The sequence below is a fragment of the Lissotriton vulgaris genome, chromosome 10, assembly GCF_964263255.1.
Source record: "Lissotriton vulgaris chromosome 10, aLisVul1.2, whole genome shotgun sequence".
Lineage (NCBI taxonomy): Eukaryota > Metazoa > Chordata > Amphibia > Caudata > Salamandridae > Lissotriton > Lissotriton vulgaris.
Genome location: NC_141698.1, coordinates 999,626,041 through 999,654,008, shown reverse-complemented (window position 1 = coordinate 999,654,008; position 27,968 = coordinate 999,626,041). Strand labels below are relative to the sequence as shown.

The 27,968-nt window shown below is 46.4% G+C and overlaps 1 protein-coding gene across 3 annotated transcripts in view; it reads left to right on the top strand.

Moving 5' to 3' along the window:
• Window positions 1–27,968, top strand: part of PHKA1 (phosphorylase kinase regulatory subunit alpha 1) — a 1,293,387-nt gene that overhangs the window by 978,957 nt on the left and 286,462 nt on the right. For all 3 annotated transcript variants that reach the window (XM_086942009.1, XM_086942008.1, XM_086942010.1), the window contains exons 26-27: window positions 10,862–10,963; window positions 22,891–23,006. In XM_086942009.1, coding sequence (XP_086798135.1) covers window positions 10,862–10,963; window positions 22,891–23,006 — 218 coding nt within the window. The remainder of the gene's footprint in view (window positions 1–10,861; window positions 10,964–22,890; window positions 23,007–27,968) is intronic.

The following is a 27,968-nucleotide window of genomic DNA, read 5'->3' as shown; positions in this document are numbered from 1 at the left end:
TTCCGCACCCGGCCGGCGGGCACCATTCAAAAACCTAGCCGCTCAATGTGACGGCTCTACATTGCATGCCGCTGGTTGGCCAAGCTCTCCACCAGGTCTGCACCTCTGGCCCCGGGTGTAGCCCATCAAGGTCCTCACGAACGGCCTGCTATCTTCGCCCACCAGCAGCGAGGCCCTCCCCCCGAAATCCAATCCACCTTCCAACAGCCTCTCACCACATCCTTCCCCCTCAGCCACTTCAGTCAGAATCACCTTTGGATACTGCAATAAGAGTTGGCGACCCTCTTTTAAAATGGAGCAGTGTAGTTGGTCCCTGAACATGAAATTGGGCAGAGGTTCTACTCCTGGTACTTCCAGGTGACCAAGATGGACTGAGGTATGTGTCCGATCCTGGACCTCGAGCACCTGAATCTTTGCAAGGAAAAGTTCAAGATAATGTCTATGGCTCAGGAACTATTGGCTTTGGAAGCAGAATACTGGACTATGTCTCTCAAGTTGCAGAAAGCGTATTTCCACATACCGATCTTGCAGTAACACTGGAAGTGCTTGTGGTCCATGATAGGTTCTAATTCGTGGTTCTCTCTTCTGGACTGACATCAGACTCATATCCTTCACCAAGATAATGGCAGTGCTTGCAGCACATCTGCGAAGGTCAGGGATGCACGTATTCCTGTACCTGGATGATTTGCTGCTCAAAGTAGGCTGACCGTAGCTGGTGTCAGGCCACCTGAAGGCTACAGTATCACTGCTGTTCGACTTGGACTTTTCCGTCAACCTGCTCAAGTCTCACCTAAATCCCTCTCAGCACCTCCTGTTGTTGGGACAGAACTGAACTTAACATCTTTACAAGCTTTCCCTCCTCCGCCTAAGATCCTGGACTTTCGGGATACGATTATGTTGTTTTGGGAAGCAGCTCAAGTTCCAGTACTTACAGTTTTTAGTCTGCTAGGGATAGAGGTTTTCTTCATTCTACAGGCAATGCACACACACACTGACACATTAAGTCTCTCAATTGGTGTTTCCATATACAGTGTTTCAAACATGGAGGCAATCTGTCTGAAAACGTCTGATTTTTTTTCGGGACTCAGCAGTGAAATTACTGTGGTGGTCGGTAGAGAAGCACTTGTTGCATTGAATTCGTGTTTGCCCACCACTCGCAGTAGCCAGGATCATGACGACCTCCTCCGCCTAGAGATGGAGTGTGCATCTGCAGTTACTTTTGATTGAAGGCCTCTGGTATCCTATAGAACAGGTTCAGCACATCAATGTGGTCAATCTGCGAACGATTCGACTGACACTGAAAGATTTCTTGCTCTCCTTTTTCAGTCAGTCTGTCCTCTTTTTGACAGACAACACCACCACGATGTGGTATGTGAACAAGCAGATTGACATGTGGTCTCACCTTCTATTCCTGGTAGCTCTGAGGCTCTGGGCCTGAGAACAAACTGATGAGATCTTGCTGGTGGCTAATGATCTGGTAGGTACCCTGAACACCTGGGCCAATAAATCAGTCCGTGTCATCTTGCCGACCACAAGTGACATCTACATTTGGAGGTAGTCCAAAATATTGTATACTTGGGGTACTCCTCATATAGCCACATTTCTGTGGCTTTCAGTTTCTGTTGCAAGGAGACTTAGGGGAGCATTTTAGTTGATGTGCAATTATCCACTTCACTACACATCCCCCCTGTATCCTTAGTTCCTCAAATATTAAGGAAGCTGCACAAGGACTGGAACCAAGTCATTCTGATCCCTCAGACTTTCCAAGTAGAATGTGGTAAGAAACCCTGTTGAGATTTTCCCTAAATCCTTTCCTCCAACTACTGCGTGGAGTGAACCTTCTCTCCCAGTCGAAAGGGCATGTTTTATAATCAACCTCTGCCCTTCCCGCCTGAATATTGAGGATGGACACCTGAGCTTCTTTCTCCTTCTACCAGATTTGGTTGAGGTTATCCTGTCCGTTCTCCACAAAATCTGTCTACTTGTGATGGTGGAAACGTTTTATTTCCTCATGTGCCAATGAGAACTTAGAACAATTGAAAGCACACTTGTGAGATGAGTTATGTTTTTCTGTTTTGTTAGCACAGCAAAGTTTTGTGGTGGGATCTGTTTAAGGTTGCATTGCAGTCCTTTCGTCCTTCATTTGTCTTCCTAATCAGTGATTTTTGTTAAAGTCTGAAGTTGGTTTAATGATTTTGAAGAATCTAACGCACATATTCCCACCCCCACTATTTTTATTACAACAAGGGACCTCAATGGGGCCCTAACATTCTTGATGGGTGCCCTGATTGAATCACTTCATAGTTACCTGTTGTGACTATTGATTCTCAAAACAGTGTTCTTTGTAGCCATCGCATCAACTTGACGTGTCAGAGAGCTGCATACTCTGTGTCCATCCACCCTTCACCTGCTTTGACCAAGGCAAACTGGTCTTGAGGACTAAAGTGTCTTTCCTGCTTAAGGTGCTAAGTCCTTTCCATAGTGTGCACTCCATTCCCTATCCCTACACCTTCCCTCAGCCCCATCTCACCATCAAGGAGGAGATATTACATTGGTTGGACCCTCCTAGGGCAGTGTTTCTACATCGACCGAATAAAAGAGTTTAGGTCTCTTCCTCCATCTCTTCGCACTGAATCCTGTTACCTCAAATTCCGCAGAGAAATCAAAACTTGGTTATTTAACCAATAACTCCGCCTCTTCTTTTCAGTCTGCTCTCCCCCTTAATCTGGTCCTTAGCGCCGGGAAACCTCCGGGTAGCTGCGCGCTTTATAAGCTTAAATATAATAATAATAATAATAATAGGTCTGATGATCGGTTCTTTGTGGGATATGTAGTCAGTAATAAGAGCTAGGTGGTCCAGTGGAGGACTCTGTCACATTGAATTATCCTCTGAAATAAAATTGGTTGTGCCCTTGCTAAGACGGGACAGCAGGCGGGAATACTTGCTCATTCAACCAGGGTGAAGAATTCAGACGACACTGCTCTGCACCATGGCTAGGTAAGTTCCCGTGGCAGAGATGTGTCTTTCAATGACTTAGGCTTCCCTTCACACTTTTGTAGAAGCTAGAAGCAGTGGCCATTTCACTCATTCCGTGCTACAGGATTTCCTAGTATTACCTGTTTCAGACCCACCACTTGGAAGTGGGAACCGCATATTATCTATTAAAAAGCAGAGGAATCTGCAGCTAGAAGTATCTAGCACACCAACAAATTACCTCCAGTAATGATGGTGGTCTATCTACCTGCAGATTCCTCACCGATTCCACCCACCTCACCGTCATAGATTCCAAGTTGGTTCCATTACACTGCACATACATAACCATTTGTTACTGGGGGCACTTACCTGCGGGGGTCCAGCTCCTCATCTCTTTTCAGCACACCCACTGCTGCACTCGCTCTCCCCCCCACCGACGCCGCTCCTGACATCGCGGTCACTGCGGGGAGAGAGCAAAGACTACAGATCCCAGCGTCCCCTCACTGCCACCGGGGGCGCCGAACCGCCGGATCATCCTGCAGCGCCCGGAGGCGCATAAGAGGCAGCCGCCCCTGCTGCTGAGCGGGGGCCATTTGTTACTGTGGGGGCACTTACCTGCGGGGGTCCAGCTCCTCATCTCTTTTCAGCACACCCACTGCTGCACTCGCTCTCCCCCCCACCGACGCCGCTCCTGACATCGCGGTCACTGCGGGGAGAGAGCAAAGACTACAGATCCCAGCGTCCCCTCACTGCCACCGGGGGTGCCGAACCGCCGGATCATCCAGCAGCGCCCGGAGGCGCATAAGAGGCAGCCGCCCCTCCCGCCTCGCGGGACGCGCGCGGGACCAGCCGGGCCCACCCCGGGCAAAGGGCGGGCCCTCGGAGGCACAAGGAGGACGGGACGGGCCACCACTCTTTGCTCCATCATAGGAGAAGGTACAGCCAGTTTTTATCCTTTCAACCCCTACCGTTCAAACTACCTACACTGTTCCCCGGGTTCCTGTCTTCCACCTACTATGTCCATCTGGGAAGAGCTGAATGCCCTGTGTGGCACAAACTATATCCCGGATGCTTCAACCCCCCCCATAGTGACCAGAGTCACTGATCAAACAATTTGCATTCCCCAGGCATCCCCCAATATTACCCTCTCTCCATCCAATAACTGCAGCCTCTCTTTACCTGGCCCCAACCCAGCCTCATCAACGTTGGATAAAGCTGAGACCCGACCAAATGACTTTGTATCCCCCCTACAATCGACCCTTTTGGCCCAAATCGAGCGCCTATTATACACTGCTCTATCTCCATTGATAGCAAAAATCAATGCTTTAGGGGACAGGCTGTCCAGGATCGAAAAAACTGTAATAAGGTTAAATCCAACAACTGGAAACGCTGTTATATCTACATGTTCTATCCCCACTAACATCCAGGAAAGGTCTATCAACAATGCTCCCAGGATACCTCAAACTTGTGACTCCCCTGTCATACCACCCATTCAATCTGGTCGCAATGATACTCTGAATCCCGAACATGCCCCACACAGAGTTCCTATTATCTCACTAGAAAGAGGGCATCGTATTGATCTACCCCCAGAAGCCGCCCCATATGTCACCGTTCTTTCTGGGGTCCCTGCACTCAGCCCGGGCACACGTGAATTACATCAGGACCTACTGAATAAAGCCATTTTTGGCTCAAAAACAATAGACCATTACCATCCGCGCTAGACGGTGGGATACTGAGTGTCAGAAGGGTGGGGTGGCTTGGTCATCTGCCCAAAAATGTCCAAGGGGACTTGATTTTAATCAAATTTAAACGCAGGAACATTGCCCCCTTTTTGCGATCTACCCAGCCCAAACTTGGAGATGGCTCCATCTGTATTTGGGACCTGTATGACTTTTACCCTGGTTCCCGAGTACCGAATTACCATAACACTGGATGAAAAAGGGGGATTCTGTGTATCTTGGGTTATTGATTTGTTTTGAATCGCTGATTTGCTAAACTATTTTAGTTGGGTTAAATGTATTCCCTTTTAATTATGCAATGTTATGTTGAGTTATTTTTGTATTTATGTATTTGTTTTTGCTGCTTTTATGGTTTTAATCTCAAAAGCCGAATAAAGCTTATTTTGATTGATTGATACACTTTCAATCTGATGCTGTCCCCATCTTTGACTTTAAGGTTCTGGGAAAAAATAGATGAAGAACTAACCGGGCACCAGGGTTGCACTATATGCCTTAGGATTTAGGGAGAGTCTCAAGATTTTTTCATACCACACCCCCCTTGGCCAGAAGTGTGGTTGCAACAGCAGCACTGTATGCTCTCTTTCCTCTCCTCTGCTTGAAATCTGTAGAGCAGCCAGATTGAATAACTGTTTCACTTTTATAAAAATGTACTGCCTAGACATAAAACCAACTAGAGTCTAAGCATTGTTGCAGACGGTGCTTAGAAATCTGTTTTACTAAGCCTTTTTCTCCTTCCTTTGTTTAACAAGTTTAAAAAAAGGTTCTTAATGTCAATGTTACATGATGTGGCTCATCATAGGGATACTGAACATTGAACACTTCTTAATATTCTGATTCAAGAATGTGAATCTATGAATTATTCAGTGAAGTAGTAGAAACAAGTTGTTTAAACGGAACTGCAGTTCTCAAGCGTTATCTTTCACAGATTCACCTGCCACCCTTCGTCCTTCACAGCTTGCAGCTGTTAGTTTATCTTTTCACACCTGAACTTTGAAAACCTGAAGTTTGGTGACCTTTAAGGGAGTTGAGCTTGTTGTATGCTTTGAAATGCACGCTCACTAAATGATGCTCGTCCCTCACCTTCCAGACTGCATACATTGGTATCACTCTGGGTAGCTCCATTCTTCTACACTGAAGGACTGGTCTGGTTACTTCCAGGTTGTCAAGCTTCTTCTTGTATATAACACATTCTTAAATAGAAGCTGAAGTGCCTGGTTCATACCAAAGATCACAGAACCTACAGGGAGATGTCTTTATTCAGATTAAGACTCCTAGTTCATGCTTGCTTCCAGGATGCTCACTGAGGACTCTGCTGGCAGTTGTCCTACATTTATTCAAGTTCTACCAGACAGACATTTTACTGGTTCCTCCCCTTTGTAATGAAAGTAGCTAATGCTCACTGCAAAACAATTAGATCGGAAAGAGTTAGTTTCTTAGACTGATTATTGGTACAGGCCTGTGACTTTTACCATTACTTTTTTGTTAGGCATAGCTGTCTCACTGAGCCTGTATGTTATGCTGCTGACACTAAGTCGCGGTACAGGTCCCTGCTCAAAGAATATAAAATTGCGATTTTATCTGCTAAGACCTCTTATTTTTCACAAAAATTGTCAACTCCGCGACTAAAACGAAAGACATCTTCTCCATAGTGGAGGAGTTATCACAGCCGGACAGGATTACCATTAAACCCCTCCCCTCCCAAGCGCTCTGCGACTCCCTTAATCAGTATTTTGTGGATAAGATTGCTAATATTAAAAAGAGTATTTCTCTCGCCGGCCCCCCTCTTCCCACTGGGTCCGTTCTCTCTTTGTCCCTTCCCAATTTGCTGCAACTTACTCAGATTCCCCCTATCTCAGAGGATGAGTTTTCAACCTTGTTAAGTAAGGTCACCTCTGGGTCCCCGACTGACTGCTGTCCTCCTCTGATTCTGCGTGAGGCTTTTACAGCCTGCCCGCTTCCCCCCTTGAGACTTTTAAATTTGTCCTTGTCCTCTGTTTCGGTTCCCAGTTCCTTCAAGGTGGCCGAGGTCGTGCCCATTTTAAAAAAAAACCCACGGCAGACCCGACAATCATGAGCAATTTTCGTCCCATCTCCCTCCTCCCCTACCTTAGTAAAGTGCTGGAGTCTCATGTTACCAACACCTTGAGCTCCTTCATTGAGCACTCCCAATATCTTGACTCCCAACAGGCCGGTTTTAGACCCGCCCATTCTACTCTCAGTCATGGAAGAACTGCGGAGAGGAGCGGACTCTAACACCAGCCAGGTTTTGGTGCTCTTGGATCTGTCGGCCGCCTTTGACACGGTCGACCATAATATTTTGGTCGACCGTGTCGAGGAGGCTGGCATCCTGGGCACTGCTCTGGACTGGGTTCGCTCCTTCTTGTCCAATCGCCAGCAGGCGGTTCGGCTCTCCCAGTTCACCGCTGACAGGGTAGGTTTAACTTGTGGAGTCCCACAGGGTTCTTCGATATCCCCTCTTCTTTTTAATTTATATCTGACCCCTCTCATCCGGTCTCTACGAGGCAATCATGTCACCGCGTTTAATTACGCGGATGACATTCAGCTGATTTTTAATATAGATGGTTCGGCTGAGTCTATTCACACCTTCCAGTCCACCCTCTGCCACATCAGCGACTGGATGGGGGCTAACCATCTGAAGCTCAACCCCGACAAGACTGAATTGGTCCTTGTCGGGGGTGCCGCCAACCCGTGGAAATCCACCTTTTGGCCGGCGAGCCTGGGCTCTCCCCCTAATCCAGTCGACTCAGCAAAATGTCTGGGCGTTATCATCAGTAACGATCTCACGATGAAGCCCCAGATTAATGCTGTAGTCTCTTCTAGTTTTTTTCAGCTCTGGAAGATAGCCCGTTTTTTGACCACTGAAGCACTTACTTTAGTTCTGCTGGCGTTAGTCATTTCAAGAATTGACTATGCCAATTCACTTTATGTAGGCATTCCGTCCTATTTGACGAAGAGGCTTCAGCTTATCCAAAACCAAGCTGCGCGTCTCATTTACCATCAGCCCAGACACCGTCATGTCAGCCCCTTGTTAAAGTCCCTTCACTGGCTTCCCGTGTCTGAGCGGTGCAAATTCAAGCTAGGTTGCCTCATTTTAAGTCCCTTGCTAGTTTGAGCCCTTCTTTCATTTCTTCACTATTGCACCCCTATGTTCCTGCCCGCAATCTACGTTCCTCCCACCTTGCCTTACTCAAGATCCCTGTTTTTAAACGAAAGAAACATGGAGGCTCTAGATTTTCTTTTCTTGCTCCTTATTTTTGGAACTCACTTCCTCTGAACATTAGACTCGCTTCTCCTTATGCACGTTTTAGATATCTTCTTAAAACCTATTTGTTTTGTAATGCCTTCTGCTAATGCTTATGTGTGGTGAGTTGTCTCCCCCCCGTTTGCTCGAGCGCCAAGAAACCGCTAGGTGTTAGCTGCGCTTTAAAAGTAATTTTTACATTACATTACATTAGTGGATTGATAACCATTGTACTTTCAGCATCCTATCAGTTCTCTATTAGTTGGATCAGTGACTTCCCAGGAACACTATCCTTCATCCTACGTGTATGCCCCAGAGATCTTAGCCGTGAAGTTCTAGAGTTAATGCGGTCTAAGGCACATCTCAGATTACCAGCTTTGGTTTATGCAAGCTTCAAAGAGAGTTTGAATAGATACCATATCTTGCTCTACAAAACTCTTTTAAGGATGCTTCAGTGGTTTAAACAACATTTTTGGTATGTCTCATATTCTTATCTGCTCTTCTCATCATAATCTACATTGGTAGCAGTGATCTTCGGGGTGGCCTTCCTCCCCTCTCACCTGTTACCACACACTGCTGCTCGGTACATTGGCATACCCAACGTGATTTCCCACCCAACAAAGAGCCACAACAGTATATATCACATCACATGAGCATTACAATGTCAGCATCACTACTGCTGCATAGTACTCCGGGCAAGTGGCTTAAAAGAAAATGTTGCTCGAATCCTAAACCCTCCAATTTTGCACATTTGGAGTTCATCTGTTGTAAGCCAGGGTATGGCCCACCAGCAGAAGTTCGACTTGAGGCCGCTAAAGGTCCATGCGTCCAAAATGCACACCAAAAATATCCAAAATGAACTTAAAATGCTGCAGCATGACCTAATTAGAGGCTGCAACCTGCTGCAAAGTTGACGATGGCCCGAGGAACTTGGAGCCTATCTGCTCCAAGTTCGGCATTGGGTCTGTTTTGGATACCGAAGACAGAGTTGGGTGACATAACCACTGACTGTGTGTTCTCCCACTGGATCAGACTTATCTGGATGCCTTGTAACTTCAGATGTGATTCTTGTACGCCGTACCTAACCTGGGTGACCTCAGTGGACCTGACTTCATGTGTTCTGCCACCACAAGCTTGGCCTCTCTTTCCTTGATGGCCTCCAGGTACATCAGGGAACACTTATTGCATGACTTGGAGTCCTGTTTTGTCTCTGAGTACCATAAGCAAACATTGTGGTGTCCACCCTGACATCTGCTTTCGAGGTACACAGCATGGCTTGAAACCTGTGATCTGTGAGTACAGCCTCTCTGCACATTGCCACAATTTGAGAATTAAGTGAAAAACCAAAATTGGTAGAAGCAGAGCTCCAGATCTGGGTGTTAAGTCGTGGAGAAAGCGTGACTAAAGTCAGCAGGTATGAGTGGTGGCTCTGTGTCAACCTGTCTTTCCAGTTAGAGTTGCAAAGGGAGGTCGATGACAACCTCCGTCGGTGTGCAGCAGATATTACACAGAATTCTGGGACCAATGTGGTGCCATGGGAGAAGTCACTAGATGAGGAATCTGTGATCAGATAGAGTATCCACTAGAAAGAGGGTTACAACATAAAGAAACGTATTCTTTACAGCCCAAGTATTCTTGGTTTACAAGCTTAGACTGTATTTCATATTGTCTCTGCGCTGATTATTATGTGAGGTAATTTCAGCCTCGGCAGAAGTGTAACAGAATCTATGGCGTATCAAAGTCCAATTGGTCCATAATGCAAGCAAGGAAAATAGCCATCTAGTAGCAGCTTGGTCATAAAATCTCAGTTGCATTTGGGATCCAGAGGGTCACTTATGTCCCTGGTTCTCAGTGCTACTGCACCAGATGTTGATAGCTAGGCCCCTGACAGCAGGTATCATGACACAGCTTTTCACATCTTCCTCCATTAATACCTTCTCAAAAATTGGTTTTGCACAATATTTGAACTTGATTTGGCACAATATTTGAACTTGATGATTGACCACTCTGTTTTTATGTTTATAGTTGTATATTTGATACTCATTCTCCTACACTTCCATCTATGTTTGGGGTGTTCATATCCCAGTTTCTGTGTTAGGGGATTTAATTCAGCCTTGCACAGGGTTTAATGACTGTATCCAGAGGACAATATGTTGGAAACAAGTTTGTGACTATCAACCATATACCCCTCTGGAACACCCACTCCTCACTAGTAGATGTGTTATATTGCACGATCATGAGGTAATATGGTGCATTTGTATCCCTTTATGAATGAAGTTCAGGTTTTGTGAATACCTATGTTAGCACTCCAAGAGCAAGCCCTATTTGCATGTAAGTGTAACTTGCATGTTCAAATGGTTTTCAGTCAGTCATATGTACCTTGAAGTGCTTCATTCAAAACAGTGAATTATGTGAATGCCTTCACTCGATATGCCCTTTATACAATGCATGTGTAATTGCGTGATATAATGCATCTGTGCTGGTATTGTTCGGCAAGTGGTTGTGATCTATGCTGTTGATACATATGTCCAGTGGTGGTGAGTGATGTGTTGAAGTGGACACACTGTTATGAAAGAGGTACCAGTTAGGAGCATGCATAGAAGCTGGGTGTGATGCTGAATGAAATGCAAATGCTACATCAAAGATAATATGGTTATAGAGGCCATTAATAATTTGGAGGATGTGAATCTTTAGAGTCATTGAGAATATGTAACGTATGGATCCAGCATTCTAAAGGGCGAGTTATTATGACGAAGGAGAACTGTAAGAGGAGGTAATCATAACCATGAAACAATGTTTATGTAGTAATTATGTCCAAGAAGAGCTGTTAGAGGAAGCATTCATGTAAATGTGTTTATAACAGCTCTGTTTGTGGTTTACTTATAGCTGAAGAGGCCACTGAAAGCCTAATGAACCTCAGCCCTTCGGACATGAAGAACCTTCTTCATCACATTCTCAGTGGCAAGGAGTTTGGGGTAGAAAGGAGTGGTAAGTGTTTTCAAGTATACTGCTAGTTTGATTGCTTCCTTCATTTTCCTGAGCCTTTGAACTCAAAGCTCAAGCAGTTCAATTTGAAGGTCAGCCGAGAAACATGTAAAAAGTCATCGTTAAAATAGTTTCCAATTATCTTTTCATCATGAGTTTTGTATGTGCAGTGGAGCTGACCTTTATTTGGAGCTCTTGCTGCATCAGCATGCTTAGTTGTTGTCCTTTTATTTTAAAGCTAAGCAATACTTAGCCTACATGATACCATCAGTTCAGTGTGATGTTGTAGAAGTATGAACTTCTGACATAGTTCAGAAGCTGTGATGTTCCCACCATTTTTCATTTGTTCCTGACATACCTCTGTATTTTTGTTTTTGGCAGTTTGTTGGCACTCTGGACCCCTCAAACTGCATATTGGTGCTTCTCACATTTCTACTTTAACTATGAGAGGGGGCCCTCAATTTATTGTATTTTATTCTGTTCTAGATTTATATAGTGCACACCAGAGGTAAGGGCATCAGAGCACTTACATAACACAAGGTACATACCTACAAATAATTTGAATAAGAAGTATATTGCTCAAGGAACATAACACAGAATAATGTATTTAGCATATGTACACTACTAGATGTGGAACAGCTATCTGTCTTAAGATGTACTAATAAAAAAATGGAAAACAGGGTTGGGGGGCATTACTTGTAGCAGCAAAGAACGGGTTGAGATCGGACTTCATTCAAGATTGGAATAGATGGTGGAAGAGTAGCAATTTAAGTTTTTGTTTGAAAGTAACTAACAAAAGATTAGCCTGATAGTGGGAGGGAGTGAGCCCTATATTTTGGGAGGACTCTTAAAAGGGGGTTTCCCTCTGCTCTCTAGGGTTAAGATAGGGTGAAGTTAGTATTCTCAGTGTTAGTATTCGATTGTTTTGAGGAGGGGGTGAATTTGGTGAGTTTTAGCCATTCTGGTTCAAGTATTTGGTGACAGTGTTGTCTTTATAACCTTTAGTTGGAAGGGGATGAATGAGGAGCAAACACTTTTTACAGTTTTTGAAGGGTTTGCATCTCTGAAGTGCAATGAGAGTTTGAGTTTTTTTAACATGTGCCCTCTTTGAAACAGGAACATTCTTCTGCTGATTTTGGGAGTTAGTACAATGGGGTTGGCCCGTTTCGGAGATGATAGAAAAAGCTTGACTTTATTTAAAATTTTTTGAAGAAAATGGAAAAAAACACAGTTCTCTTTAGTGTAGGAGATAGAGCTGTAGGCTGCGAATTGGTAGACCTTTTGACGATGTTGAAGAGCTTCTTGGTACGATTGTTTTCTGAAGTAGGTGGCTTAAGCTCCTTCAGAGGTACATGGTGCAAGCAGTAGCTAGTAGACCCAACCATCGGAGTTGAGGCTATTTACTCCTTATGTCTTGGGGCCTGACTTATTATGAGCTCTGAACAACTGGGCCAAGTACTAACCCTTCAGAACTTGACTCTCAGTGGTAGTGCAGGCCAAATGGCCATACAGTCCAAGGCTTCTCATGGGGAGTTAGGTGTAAGGTTTACAAGGGCACAAGACCCAGAATACATCCACAAACCACAATAAATTAATGCTCAGCCAGATATTCGCTTTTATGACAAAAGTAGTATTTATATACGAACACAAAGTGAAATACGCCAAACCCAAAAAAATACACTCTTGTAAGGCCAAAAATGTAGAGTTGTCCAGGTAAGATCCAAAGCCTGTTTCCCCGTCTGCTGATTTAGAAGCCATTTTGGTTTGGTAGTTAGTCATATTTATGAGCTTTTGATTAATAACAAAACACATTACTATGCTAACAGGTTGGTCAATAGTTTCAATAGAGTTTCGGAGCTCTTCTCCCAACTTTGTTGGTCTTACAACCGCTCTAAAAAATATAGGACCACCGGCTAGGGAAGACCTCTCCCCTGAAGATGACATGATTCAAGCCATGAAGGAAGCTGATATAGGACTCACAACATGTCTCTCAGGTGCCTCTGCTCTGATCATGACTCTGTACATCACCAAACATAACCAGCATTGGCATAGCCAATAGGTCTCGCCTTTGGAACCTTATAAGAGATTAATAAAGAAATGAAGTTACATGTCCTTAAAGGGTTGTTTCGAAAGGCTCCTGCATTCTAAAGTTTTCATCCTGAGCCAGGAATCAGAGCAGAAGGGAGAGGCCGCTGTTTGACGGGAGATGGGTCAACCTTTCTGAACACTTTTCTGGCTTTCCTGGAGAGAGCAGAGACTCCGGGGTTGGTCAGGTGCGCAGGAAAATCTGCCCCGTTGTCCCCCGGACAAAACAATGAAAACCAAACAGCAGAGTGAGCTGAGGCGGTTTTGACTGCGCTTTCTGTACTGTGTCTGTCTAACGGGCTTCCGGTGGTATATCAGGTCGTGTTCAAAATAAACTGTATTATTTAACGTGCTTCTCTCTGGGCTGTCTGAGGAGAACAGCTACCGGCTCCAACAAGAAGACAGAGCTGCCCTTCACGGGGTCTGAAAACAAGTGAAGGAGAGCCTGGGAGGAGCAAAGAGGGCAAGGAGGAGCTAGGGGGAAAGGGAGCAACAGCTGGCAAAATATAATTGGGTGGTAGAAGTTCCGAGACGCGATAGGAGTGGACGCGAGGGGCTCTTGGCAAAGGAAGAAAGAAGTGATGGATAAAACGGATTTAGAAGAGAAGTGAAAAGGGAGAATCAAAAAGAAAAGAAGTAGACAGGAGGACTGTATCAGAAGATGCAAGAGGAGACAGAATGAACAAGCATTTGCCACGAAAGTCATCTCGATCACGATTGTTGTGAAAGCGAAAGTGATCATGATGACGCGGTAAAACACGCAAGGGATGCGCGCGGCCTTTTGCGCGTTCTAGTAAGCTGGTCGCCGCTTTGGGAGCACTTCCCAAAGCAGTTAGTAAACGTCTCTTCGAGCTGCGCATGCGCGCTGACTCAGCGAGACCTAACTAGTAAATGTCTCTTCGAGCAGCGCATGCGCGCTGACTCAGCGAGACCTAAAAAGAGGTTGTGCTTGAAGCAGCTGTCCCATTACTGCTCTAAGACGAGGGCTACTCTGGATAACAGACCTGCTGCTGCTCAAAAATGTCAGGTACGTTGAAAACGTACCTTAAGAAACAAGTAGGATTTGACTCTCCTCAGGCAAGAAGTCGTGATGTCGAAAGTGAGCCCATACTACTATCGATGCCCGGGCTGCTGGCGCAAGTCGCCTCTTAGCTCCCATTCTGAATAGTTACCAAATAAAGAGACGGGCGCTGGAAGCAGGAATCACCAGAACAGGATTTATTACTCATGAGGAGAGCCTGTCATTTCGGACACGAAACACAGTGTCTTTCGGGAGGTGCTCTAACAAGTTCTCTGAGACATCGCCTTTTATACCTTACAAAACATTCCTTATTACAATAACAACATTGTGAAACAAGGAAAAGACATCCCCATAATCTTCGTGTCAATCCCACCCCACATACATCCACAATAGAGGCCCTTAGTCTGCCGATAAGAGGAGGGGGCAATCACGCAGCTGTGTGTTCCGCCGATTCTTTGGATGTGTGCGCCTGATCGTATCCCAGGGGGTGGGGAGGCCAGGATCAATAGTGGGCCCTTTGAGGAGGAGTGACTTCATACAATAAGGGGCAGTAAGCAGTATCTCCCGGCTTAGACGATGGCCTCGGACCTGTGTGGACAGTCAATTGTGGAGGGAGGGTTTACCAACAGAGGCGTTATTCATGAAAGGAAAGGAGGGTGTTGGTCAGGCGCGGCCGTGACTCCCAAGGACAGGGTCATGCGGACTTGTGCATGTGAGAGCGGGGGCAGTCAGGTACAGCTGGGGGGGGGGGGGGGTTTGTCAGCTGAGGCGAAGGATGCTTCTTCAGGAGGAGATGGGGGGTGCGTGGGTCAAGCAGGAGGGTTACTTCTCAGAGCAGGGTCGCGCAGATGGAGAGGATCATTCGAGAGTGGGGGGGGGGGTGTTCAAATGCGCGCAGGGGGGAAGCCGGGGATTTCAATGAGCGGGCAAAAAGGCCATGGTGCCTAAAATGGCTGTCAGGTACATGCGGGCATGGGCCTTTGCTGACGGAGTGATGCGGTCAACCTCTCATGACATTCATGGTGCGCACAGGGAGGGGAATGGGAAAAGACAAATGAACGCTGCTTATGTACATCAATTTCGTGAATTTCTACAGTCGCCGCTTTTTACATAACAAAGTTCATTTCCTAATTGATGGGTGTACATATAAACATGTGTGGTTGATGAAATAGCATTTGTCAATACTAACACATTGCATATGATCATGAACAGTTTGATGCGATTGGCAGAATGCAGCACATAGGAAATTGTACTACATAGTATAATTGCTTCTGACTTTAAATGTGACCAATGAACATTTTGACCAAGTAGTTGAGGGAGGAATTCAGTCCAACAAGATCTCTTCGTCACAGTGTCTTTTTAGCAGTGAGCCATCACTGGTAGGCTCTAGTCCGTGTCCTTTTGTTGGCGCTGTTGAGCACCGGCGGTGGAGCTATAGGTCCAGCTCGGATTTAACCTTTCACGTTGCAAGGTGCGGTCTGTCCTCTGCTGTTAGACCACAGTCCTGTTCCCTAATCAATCCTTTTAGTGGCGCCTTATGCTCGGCACTTATATTTCCATGGCATAACCCCATTTCCACCTAAGTGCTGTTCTTCCTTTCGGCAAAAAGTCACGTGGAAAAGAGGGTATGTGGTTCAATAGTCGATGGGAGAGAGAGCGGAGTGGGGTCAGATTTCCTGGGACACACCAAAGGGACCAAGGGAGCAAAGGATAACAAGCAAGCAGGCCCATCAATCGGGCTCGAAAAGTGGGCAGGAGGCTTCAGGCACACGTGGGTTAGCGGACAGAGAGCTTCAGGACAGCCCTTCATCCTTTCGTCTACCGCGTTTGAGAGTGCTGCCTCGTCCCGTATCTTGTTGCGCTGCGGCTCCACCTTTGGTCGAGGTCGCATGTGTCTCATGATCTGCAGCCAGGCTGGGCGCAACGTCCGACCCTTCTCCTCCGATGATCGTATATCTTTGAATGGGTAAAAACAAGTTTTAGAGAACTGGCAGGAGAAGAGATTTTTACATTTGAATTCCACTCGCAATCCTAGCACCTGGGGGTTATGCTCATTGGTCATAGTCAGAAGTCTATTACCATGAAGTAAGTATGTGGGTATTTCTACTGTGTTCGCACCAAGTCATTCATTCATGACACATATGGACAGAGGTCAGACTCCTACCACTTGCATATTTCATTAAAAACTCCAAAATTGGCAACATTCAGGGGAGACTCGTCCTTCTAAACCGAGCCTTAACAGTCTTACATTTCCCTTTAGAGCTGGCTAACTCTTTCAAGCAGGGCAGGGGTGCAATCACCGAAAGACAGTGTTAAACAGGCTTTTCTCGAGGGGCGACAGTTGGTCATGGTCATTAGTTATACATCGGGGACAGCAGCTGGGGTCAATCAGGTGGGGCGGGGATGCTTCGGGCATTCGCGCTTGAGTGCAAAGGGGTGGGGCAATCTGGGCATTGGGGGGGGGGTCAATCTGGATATTGGCGCTTGTCTCTAACGAACTGAAAAATAGGGTGCCGTTGACATATAGTTCCCCTATAAAAGGCCAGATTAGGGGACCTTAGTCGTTTTACCTGTCCTTTCTTTCTTAGCCAATTCGAGTTCATTCATTTTGCAGAAAGGAGAGGTAGCAATATGGCAAGTTACGATCGTTTTAGTTTCTGTCAATTTCGCTGAACACCTTCGTGTTCAATAAGTGTCCAATCAGACTGGTGCCAGCGGGGCACAATTTTTACCACAAAAAGGAAGATGGAACAGGGGGACTCTCATAGAGAGTGAGAGTCGTCCGCAACCTAAACGAGCCATTCGGTACACGTATGACATGTAGGGAGAGAGGGAGAGAGAGAGATAGATAGAGAGGGAGAGAGAGAGAGAGAGAAAGAGAGACGTGTACGGGAATAGGTCATTTTAGTGCGCTCACAACACAGAACAGCAGGGGTCAGGTAACAAAGAGACGCGAACAGAGAGGAGACATAAACCCATACAGTACATGAACACAAACTCAGACGAAGGAAGACAGTACATGTATTACATACACAAGAGATTCACGACAAAACATAGAACAGTTATTGGCCAAAAAGATCTTTCTGCATGCTGCGCATCTTTAATATTCTGTTTATCTACGGGCTGAGCTCTTTTTACCTTTTCCTCCTCTTTCCTCTCGTTTGCTATCTTTGCGAGTGTTCTCGATTACTAATACTTACACCTCGGTCAGCCTGTCAGAAATTAACCTGGTCAGACTATTGCCCATGGTTGGATCTTAAACCACTTTAGAGTTACTTCTTTTGGTGAGAAGTTCTCCAGGCTGGGGCAACGGAGGGTATTGATCGGGAGAACAGTCGGACAGCTTGGCTATATCTATAAGAGTGCGAGAAGGAGGTGGTACATTTTGAACATCAACAACATTCCTACTTTCCCAGACGGGTGGTGCCTAGGTAACCCTTACCCCGGGACTTTTCCTTGTCCTTTCTCTATCTAATTAAACGTCATAGGTGCACTATCTGGCGTGCTGGTCCGAGTCAAATTCCGTCATACAGTACTAACCCGTCAAGTCTCTATGTCAGTCCATCCTCCCAGTCGCTATGTTCTAAGGAGGAACAGTCATATCTAAGTCTATGTCTTTCGAAACTCGTTAGCATAAGTACCATGCTCAGATCCCCTCCTTCCCCTTTCGTCGGTCGTTCGATCATCACTCCTCCATACTTCAGCCGATGTTCCGGCGCAACCTGCAGAAGGGAGGAGAAAGAAGGGGGTGGGGGGGGCAGCATTCGGAACACATCAACGCACATAAATCCGAAAATGTTTTTACCTACCACATACTCGACCTATCTCCACGGGGTGAATTCTCTACCATCTCTGCGTTTAAGCCCAGAGGGACCAGTAGTGTTTAGATAGATAATCGTCGATGGTCTGCGTATCTACATGAATCACTTGATCGTGGCCTTTTAGGTCATGTGCGAGGGTGGTGGTCAAGTGACATTTCTTTGGTATCGCTTAAGGGCGTCAAAAACACTTTCCGGCTGCCTGCGACACATAATGTAACTGCTAAGTATCGGGCCTTTTTTTAACCTTCAACCTTAATCATGCTGCATGTATTTTACTTATGTCGGTGACAGTAGCCATACATTTCGACAACATTCATCAATACAAAACGCTACGATTATATTTGCGTGTTCAAAAAAAAACTTTCATGAAAATGTTGGCGCACAAATACGGGCCTACAACTCAGGGAGCCGGCTACGGAGCAGACTGGAACTGTGCATAAGAGGAACGAAGTCGGTGGCCATTCATTTCATAACGTGCAGCGGTGCAATAAAATCATATCAAACTTTCTTTAAGGGGCGAGTATAATGCGTGTCAAGAAGTCGAGCTTTCAATAATATCATCTCATTGTCCAACCATTTACTCAAGACCTAACGTTTATCAATTCATTGTCCAAATGTTTAATCAGTGCTTATTTTATACCAATCCATTGCTTCCAAACATAATTAGTACCCACCCTAAATCAGTTCACTGTCCCAGCACATAATCAATATCCATCTTATATCGCTTTCTTTTCCAAGCACATAATCAATATCCATCTTATCTACTTTCATTGTCCCAAAACTGCATACATATCTTGGAGCATCAAAGCTGAGCAATCAGGGTGCAACAAGGATTTTTAAAAGTCTCATTTTGTATCTGCGCCATTTTGGGCGAGGTCAGGCAAGTCCCAGTATATTCAGATTGCCTCCACTGACTCGTGGTTGGACCAGAACCTCTTTTGGCAGTTCAAAAAGTTTTTCGTAATGGGGTAACAGACTAGCAATACGGACCATCAGTCAAAAAGTGGGGAGGGCGGCAACAATCTTTCCTACCGGGTCATTCTGGTGTTCCACCGGAACTGAACAAGTCTGTATCTTTGCTGCATTTTAGCCATTTCCAAACTGAGGCTGGCGCCGGCAGGAGTGCGCCGACGTCTCGTGGCTCCATCGGAGGACGGGGGTGGGGGGCGCCTCGTGGAGAGGTTGGCCCCCCCGGCTCTTTTAGAATCTTCAAGGTTGAGGAGCACAGGGCGTGTGCCCGTCCCGGGCAAAAAACCCGCTTTTTGATCTGGACCCTCTTCAAGCAGGAGCGTTGGGGTGTCGCTGGAAGCCTCCACCTGGAGGGAGGTGGGGGAGGCTCGTTCGCGCCGCCTCCCCCTTCCAGCGACCCCGCGCCGTTCTTCGGCTCCAGCGCTTCGGTATTGGCCGTGCCAGGCAATGAAGATGGGGGGGGGGGGTCGGAGGCAGAGGCAAGACATCCCCCCCTTTCCGTGGCGGGACTACCTGCAACTATCAGGGGTTGCCACTGGCGGGACTGCCTGCAACTCTCCAGAGTTGTCCAAGACATAATTGAAAAAGCGCTGCCGACCTCGCCTTGGCTTCGGCCTTTGATGATGGCCGGATCAGGCAAGAGGGGGGGGGGTCGGTGGCTGAGGCAAGACATCCCCCCCCCCCCGTGGCCTGAAGAGGGGAAAAGGGGAGACCATTACGATTTTCGGGCCGTCCGCCCTACAGCCTCCCCTTCCAATGGCGGCCAGCCAGGCCCTGCCCTGCACGCATCGAGGCCTCGCTTTCCGGATGGGCGTAACCGCGGACCCGTTGCACTTCGGGAGCTTCCGGAATGGGGGTAGGTATCTATTGATTTGTATCTATTTCATGTTACCGTTATTTGGGCGTGGTGGGCAATGAGGCAGACATGTTTGGAGCAGGAATAGGCAGTGGAGCCTAGCTACCTCGTGGCTGTCTTGCCGTCAAGCTTTCGCCATTTTATATTTCTTATTACGAACTATTCCTAATGTTTCTTATTTTTAGTGAAGTCGAAAGCTCATCAGGGGGTTACTGACTTAGCCCGATTTCTTTTATTTTTCCTTCCTTTCCTTAAGCGTGTTTCAAGCTAAAGTTTCTGTTAATAGGGTACGGTGATCACTTCATATTTTTATATGTCCTTTCATTAGGGGTACTCCTGGACGGACCAGATGAGTTACCTCCAATAAATGGTCCGGGTGGAACTGGATTATCAATCAGTGGGGAACACATTTCCCTTCATTATGGTATCATCCTGGACGGACCAAATGATGTACCTCCAATCACTAGGGTAGCCTCCTGGACGGACCAGATGGCCTACCTCCAATAAATGGTCAATGAGTGGGGAGCATATGTCCCTTTATTAGGGTAGCTTCCTGGGCGGACCAGGTGAGCTACCTCCAATAAATAGTCAATCAGTGGGGAGTGGATAGGCCTGACGAATCATAAAGGGGCATAACCTACCCTTTACTACTTGCAAAGACTAGACAGAATATTTCTATTCCACGTTATTTGCAAACAGAAAATACCTCAAACGAACAATTCCTTGGACAACAATGTCCAGTCAATCAATCAATCAGTGGGGAGAAAAACAGGCATGACGGATTACAACGGGGACAAACGTCTGCATTACCTGCCCTTCGCTATCTGCAAAGGGAGACAGAATATTCCTATTCGTCTCTGTTTGTGGACAGGGAAGATCTCAAAGAGCAACAATCGATATTCAATCTATATCAAACAATCAGTGGGGAGAAAGGTAGGCATGACGAATCATAAAGGGGCATTACCTACCCTTCTCTATCTGCAAAGAGAGACGAACGTTCCTATTCGCCGCTGTTTGCAAACAGAGAATGTCTCGTTCTCAAGAAGAGAACCAATATTTCAAGTAGCAACCAAAGCTAAATGAACCAATAACCAAACAATATCAGTATTTAAATACCGATTCCAATACAATCAATCAAACAATCAGATGGATAAAACCATCCTACCAATCAGGCGTAAAAACGCCCTATTTAATCTTACCCGGACCGGACCATATGGACAGTTCTTTGTCTTCCTCCTCCAGCGCCTGATCGTTCTCTTACTCCATGCAGCATTCCCGTGGGATTCCAGTCAGGACAATAGGTCACTCGAGAGAGGTCCGTTCAGAATCGGTGAAGTTCATTCAATCGGCAGCCGGACGAGGGCCCTCTCAAGGCAGGTGTACTCCAATCATTTAGATGTTCACCTCATCGTCTGGATCTCTCTTACTGGACCTTATGTCACTGATGGACCCCGCGTTGGGACGCCAATTGTCGAAAGTGCGCCCATACTACTATCGATGCCCGGGCTGCTGGCGCAAGTCGCCTCTTAGCTCCCATTCTGAATAGTTACCAAATAAAGAGACGGGCGCTGGAAGCAGGAATCACCAGAACAGGATTTATTACTCATGAGGAGAGCCTGTCATTTCGGACACGAAACACAGTGTCTTTCGGGAGGTGCTCTAACAAGTTCTCTGAGACATCGCCTTTTATACCTTACAAAACATTCCTTATTACAATAACAACATTGTGAAACAAGGAAAAGACATCCCCATAATCTTCGTGTCAATCCCACCCCACATACATCCACAATAGAGGCCCTTAGTCTGCCGATAAGAGGAGGGGGCAATCACGCAGCTGTGTGTTCCGCCGATTCTTTGGATGTGTGCGCCTGATCGTATCCCAGGGGGTGGGGAGGCCAAGATCAATAGTGGGCCCTTTGAGGAGGAGTGACTTCATACAATAAGGGGCAGTAAGCAGTATCTCCCAGCTTAGACGATGGCCTCGGACCTGTATGGACAGTCAATTGTGGAGGGAGGGTTTACCAACAGAGGGGTTATTCATGAAAGGAAAGGAGGGTGTTGGTCAGGCGCGGCCGTGACTCCCAAGGACCGGGTCATGCGGACTTGTGCATGTGAGAGCGGGGGCAGTCAGGTACAGCTGGGGGGGGGGGGGTTTGTCAGCTGAGGCGAAGGATGCTTCTTCAGGAGGAGATGGGGGGTGCGTGGGTCAAGCAGGAGGGTTACTTCTCAGAGCAGGGTCGCGCAGAGGGAGAGGATCATTCGAGAGTGGGGGGGGGGTGTTCAAATGCGCGCGGGGGGAAGCCGGGGATTTCAATGAGCGGGCAAAGAGGCCATGGTGCCTAAAATGGCTGTCAGGTACATGCGGGCATGGGCCTTTGCTGACGGAGTGATGCGGTCAACCTCTCATGACATTCATGGTGCGCACAGGGAGGGGAATGGGAAAAGACAAATGAACGCTGCTTATGTACATCAATTTCGTGAATTTCTACAGTGAGGTTTGCACTAGAAGGCCCCTCATCTCTAGTATCCTCCATTTCTGATCTGGTTCCACAGCTAGTCCAGGCATGCCCTCAGTTTCGTGGGCTGTCATAGACTCCCCGGCGGGTTGATGCCTTTAAAGAGGCTGCAGACCATTGGAAAAGGGAGGCCATAGAAGTTGCGCTGAAGTGAGAGAAGATAGCTTTTAAAAGCAATTTTGATAGTGCTCAGGTTGCAGGCAGTCGGGCTGGAGGGAGGACTTAAATGGGTGTTGGGGGAAGGAGTGCCTGCAGGATAGATGAACTTATTCATGAGGTGAACTGAAAAACAGTCACTAGATGTTTTTAGTAAAGATGTGGTGTATTTAAAGGTATGTGGTCTGTATGAGTATACAGAAGACATTGTACAGATTTGAATACTGGTTCCATCAACTTGTCCTGACCATGCACTCGTCCAACATTGCTCCCTGCCAACCTCTAAATCTTTAATGTCTGCAAACACCAGTGCCATGTTTTCGATCACTCCACTTGCTAGGCCTGGTACATTGGATGCCCTCCTCTCCGATCCCAGGGCCATGCCTTGTCTACTAGATTTTATTGTAAAGAAGACAATAATTTTGAATTGTGTTGTGAACCTTACACAGTTTTGTCTGTTCCTTGTAGTTCAGAACACTTACTGTTTTTGTGTTCCTTTTCTTCAGTGCGTTCTGTTGATTCTGCTATTAGCCCTGCAATTTCCATCCATGAGTTGGGAGCAGTAGGAGCAACAAAAACTGAACGAGCTGGAATCAGCAAGCTGAAGAGCGAAATGAAACAGGTGATCATGGTTCTTTCAATGTAATGTTACCTAACTAGAGGAGTTGAGGTATTACATCACAATATGATTGAGGTGATGAATCTTGTTTTCTTCTCGGGTCGTATATTTATGACGCACCTCCTATATTATCCGTTGGTTCTAAGCACAGTGAGAGCCTGGAGTTTGAATCTTCAAAAACAAAATACTTTACCTTTTGTTTGTTGTATGTACAGGAGAATGAGTTCATCCATTTATTTATGACTTTTGTTGAGAGCAGGTCTCTGCAGTTGAGGGGTCGAAGCACTAAAGGAGGGAGTTTGTAGTTGTGCGCTGACCACACTTTATAGTCTGTGTATCTATAACAGTAACTCTTAACAATATATAGGCATTGAAATGAAGTGTATAGGCACAATAGGTTGGTGAGATTATATTGTTCCACCAAATGATTCCATAGCTTCTTGCTCTGGTCTTAGACCATTAAGAAGCATGGATGGTTTTCCAAACTATAGATATGTGATTGTATCCGGTTGAGGGAAAAGGGTAAGTCTTTAGTAGTACCAAATTCCATTGTGGCAACCACATGAATGAAAATGGATAAACCATCTATATCTGTACTTGGTAATCGATCAAAATCTCATACTGTAAATCCCATCATTCCCCTTTTCCAGACGCATTACTGTTTTACACAGACCTGGGTGATTTCTGGGTAAGGTGCAGAATAAGCTGGGCGAGGGCCCTAAACACATTCTTGGCCTTTTGAGCAACCACACCAGCACATCATAACTGCAGATGCAGCATGCACTCACCATCGAATGCCAGTGTGGACTATACGATGCACAATTACTTGTATTAGTGGTTCTGCGTTTTAGTTATCTATTTTGTAGTCATAAATAACCATGCTGCGTCCCCTATTTTTCTCTTGGACTTTTGTGATAACAATTCAATGATCATGATTCAATTGTACCTCTTTGTGAAAATGAACCTGCACTAAGAGCCACTACTGAGCATCAAAGGATTAGAAGTCTCTGGCTCTCCTAAATGTATGGGTATTTTTTTTAACTCTTATAATACTAAGCCTTTCAGGTCTCCTTTTTCTGCATTGTAGGCAGATTTAGGCAGCAGTGTGGTTAATATGCTACATTATAGTTTTGTGAGGGTGTAACTTTATAATACCTAAGCAGATCTTTGGTGTCTTGGAGATAAGTTTGCATGAGTTTGACCAAAAGTCTCAAAAAAGTATCGACAAAAGTCGATAGTGGTTACAGTAAGGATCCAATGCCAGAAATTATTGGCCGACCTGCCTGGAGGGGGTCGTTGTACTTTATGAATTTTGGGAAGTACATAGAAATATGGTCTTACTGGATGTGGAGTTTGCAAAAAAAGAGCCTCATTAGTTGTAATCCACCCTTCAGCGAGTGCTTCCTCTACAATGTGCCCGATGGTCGTGGACAGTCTTGATGTAGGGTCCTCTGTCAGGGGTTGGTAAGATCGAGTATCTCCAAGTTGGGGTAAGCACTCTTCCCTATATGCAGTGGTGTCCATTAGGACAGTCGCTCCGCCTTTGTCGGCTGGTTTGATTGTAACCGACTGGTCTTTCATCAGTTCTCTCAACGCCTCTTGTTCTACTTAAGGGATGTTCATAAAGGGTTTATGTGTTTGTTGAAACAGATCATGAATATCATGTTGCACTGCTTCCTCAAACGTTATTGCTTTCGCTGGAACAGTAGCAGCAAGCGGGGTGAATGTGGAGGGTCTCTTGAGCCCTGTATTTTGATCACTCCTATCACCCTCTTCGTTTTTAGAGAAGAAGTGGTGTCTCACTTTCCTGAAAAATTTTGAGATTTCAATCTGGGTTTGAAAGGGGTCTCCAGTGGTTGTGGCCACAAAACCCAAACCCCGATTGAGTACCTTGTCTTAGTCAGCCGTGAGAACCCGTGAGCTCAGGTTGACTATGAGGCTGTCCCTGTACTCGTTCCGGCTTGGTCCTGGGGTATCCTTTTGCCGCTCCGTAGATCCATTGATTGTGGGGGCAGATTCCGCTAGTGGTGCTGGACATTGATAAAGCGTTCAATACACTGGGTTGGGAGAACCTCTGGGAGGTATTAAGGCGTACAGGAGTGGATCCGTCTGGAACACTAGCCATGGGTGCACCTTCTCTATGCCGAGCCTACGGCGCAAGTGCGGATGGGAGAGGTGGTGTCCAAGGTTTTGCATGTGGAGAGTGGTAAAAGGCAGGGATGCCCCCTAGCCCTGCTCCTCTTTGCCCTGGCAATGGAGCCCCTGGTGGTGTCTACAACCAGACCTGACCTATGGGGGAGGGGGTGGGGGGGAGGGAGGGGGGAGGCAGTATACAAAACGCAGTGCATACTGTGTTGATGTATGCTGGTGACACTCTCCTCTACTTGTGAAGTCCAGGGGACTCAATACCGGTATTGCTGAGCATGCTGGAGGACTTTGGTAGAGCATCCAGCTTATGTATTAATAGGCACAAGACAGGTATTTTCCCATTGATGGGCCTGGTGGGATATTCGAAGGCTGAGCTTGTTGAGGTGGGGCTTCCCTTGGGGACGGGAAATTTCCAGTACCTGGGTATGCAGATCGCACAGGGCTCGGGACCCCAGTATGACCTTTAATATGGGAAGGGCCCGTTCGGTTCTGGGATGCACTCCCGGTCTCAGTGATGGGCGGGGTGGCCCTAAGCAAAATGCTGCTTTTGGCCTTGTACAATGCAGAATTCTTTTGAATGATATGTCTCAGTGGCCAGCCGACGACTGCCAGACCACAGGGGACTTATACTTGAATGACACCTTCATTACTATGTTGAAGGGGACCACCCTGTTCCAGGTAGCACGGGGACAGTTTCCGTAGTGTGCCAAGCTTTCCTGCACAGCCTGTGGGATCTGGTTGACCTTTCCGGAGTAATCCCATATGCTTTGCATCAAATTGGTTCCAGGTGCAAACATAGGTTTTATTTCTTGACCATATATGACTCTGGAGGCTGACAAGTACATAGATATGGGGCCTGCTCGCAACAGTTGATCAGAGGACCTGGGGGACCCCCTCACAGATGCCAAGTGGAAACGTGCCTGTGCCCAGGTGAAAGTCCTGGAGGCAACCAGTCGCAGTCGTCCCTCGCTGCTTCTCTCAGGGTGCGATTCATTCCCACCTAACCGATCATTGCACAGATCGTGCACCCCACCGCCTCAAATTGATTACTGAGTAAATCATTGTTTAGTACATGTGCTGATTCACTCCTGCTTCACCTATCCTCGAATAGATCGGGCTCCTCGCCGGCCCAATTGGATTACCGGCCACCGCCCAGACGGGCCTGCCATCCGACCAGCCTCAGATATGCACTGACCTCTACCTCAGCGATCCCGATCATCACAGTGTTACAGACGCCGCCTCGGAACTCTCCAGCACTGTGTACAAATCACAACCCAGTCCTGAAGATGATCCCAATCCAAGAGGATTGAAACGTCGTCGACCGTTCAGCGCAATAACAGGCGCAGCCCCCAGTGTGGCTCTTCCAAATTAAACCAACACAACTGAGAAATTCATGCTTAGTTATTTATTTGGAGCCACATTGTTTTCCGCTATTCACTGTATATATTCTAACACCATTCACTATGCGCCACATATGCTGACTCAATTGTCACTTGCGTTGCCACCTTTTGTGTCACTCGCACATGCTGAGCACCAAGTCCAATTCGGGTTGTTTTGTTATTTCATTCAGTTACAATGCTGCTACAACTGTAAACCGTCTAACTATTCTTTTAAATATTTGATGCCACGAGCACTTTCGAAAAAATCTATTGAGTCTCCTTGTTTCTGTTCTCGTAATGCTTTATGCATACTTGTGTAATCGCCTTTTTAATAATACCAGTTGGGATATTGTTTGTTTATTCTGATTACCTACCCCAATCCCAACGTGGTTGACAGGTCAAACTCCTGTAGTGTTCTACAAAAAAAAAATTTGCCCAGGTGAAAGACACCTCTAGAAATAAACTATTGAAACTCATGGAGTTTTATTACCTGCACCAACTGTACCTGACACCACAGCAGTTGCTTCGAATTTTCTAAGATTGTGTGGATACATGTCCTATATGTAGTGGGTCCTCATCCCACTTTCTCCATATGACATGGAACTGCCGACGGTTGGAGTCTTACTGGGTTGGAGTGGTGCGGATACTCCAGGAAGTTAGTGGTCACAAGTTAGAAAAGACGGTAGGCCACTGCCTGCCTGGGCTTTTGCTTCTCCCACAAACAGGGGGAAAATAAGTTAAATATTTGCTCTTTTGGGGCTAGAATTGGCCCAGAGACGCATAGGGATGCACTGGATAAATCCCACGTTCCCTCTGAGGCAGAAATGGCTGTCGGACCTGAGCGAGTGGTCTGTGGCAGAGGAATGTAGACTGAGAAGAATGCGGATAGATAAGAGTGCGGACAAATGAGTTGAACTATTCCCCGCAGCGTTTGCCCCCGGAGTTAGCAATGGTGACTCCTTAGTCACGATTGAGTGCAGGTACGGAATGCAGCCTCTCCTTCTGCGGAACACGTGCTGGCTGACTTGGCGTGAGTTGGGTCTGGGAGTCCAGGCCGGACCTACTGAAAATTGTAAGTTGTGGTACTTGAAATTGATATAGGGATGAAGGGCCCCCATCCAGTGAGGGCTGATCGGGCTTTTTCATTGACAATGTGATTTTGATATGCGTATGTATCTGATAATACTGCAATGTTTCATTGTGTTTGATGTTTTTTGTATTGACATAGAAAATGCCAATAAACACAAGTTTTTTAAAAAGTAGTCTCTAGGTACCACATTCAGCACAGGATTTCATCATAGTATCTCCATAGTGAAAAGAAGAGATTGCTCCTTGAGGGGCCTCTTATGGAGAGAAGGGGGAACATAAGGTTTGAGGCATGTGCCCTGTAGATGCACATGCTTTGCATACTCCTGCCATCTAGTGTTGGGTCAGAATG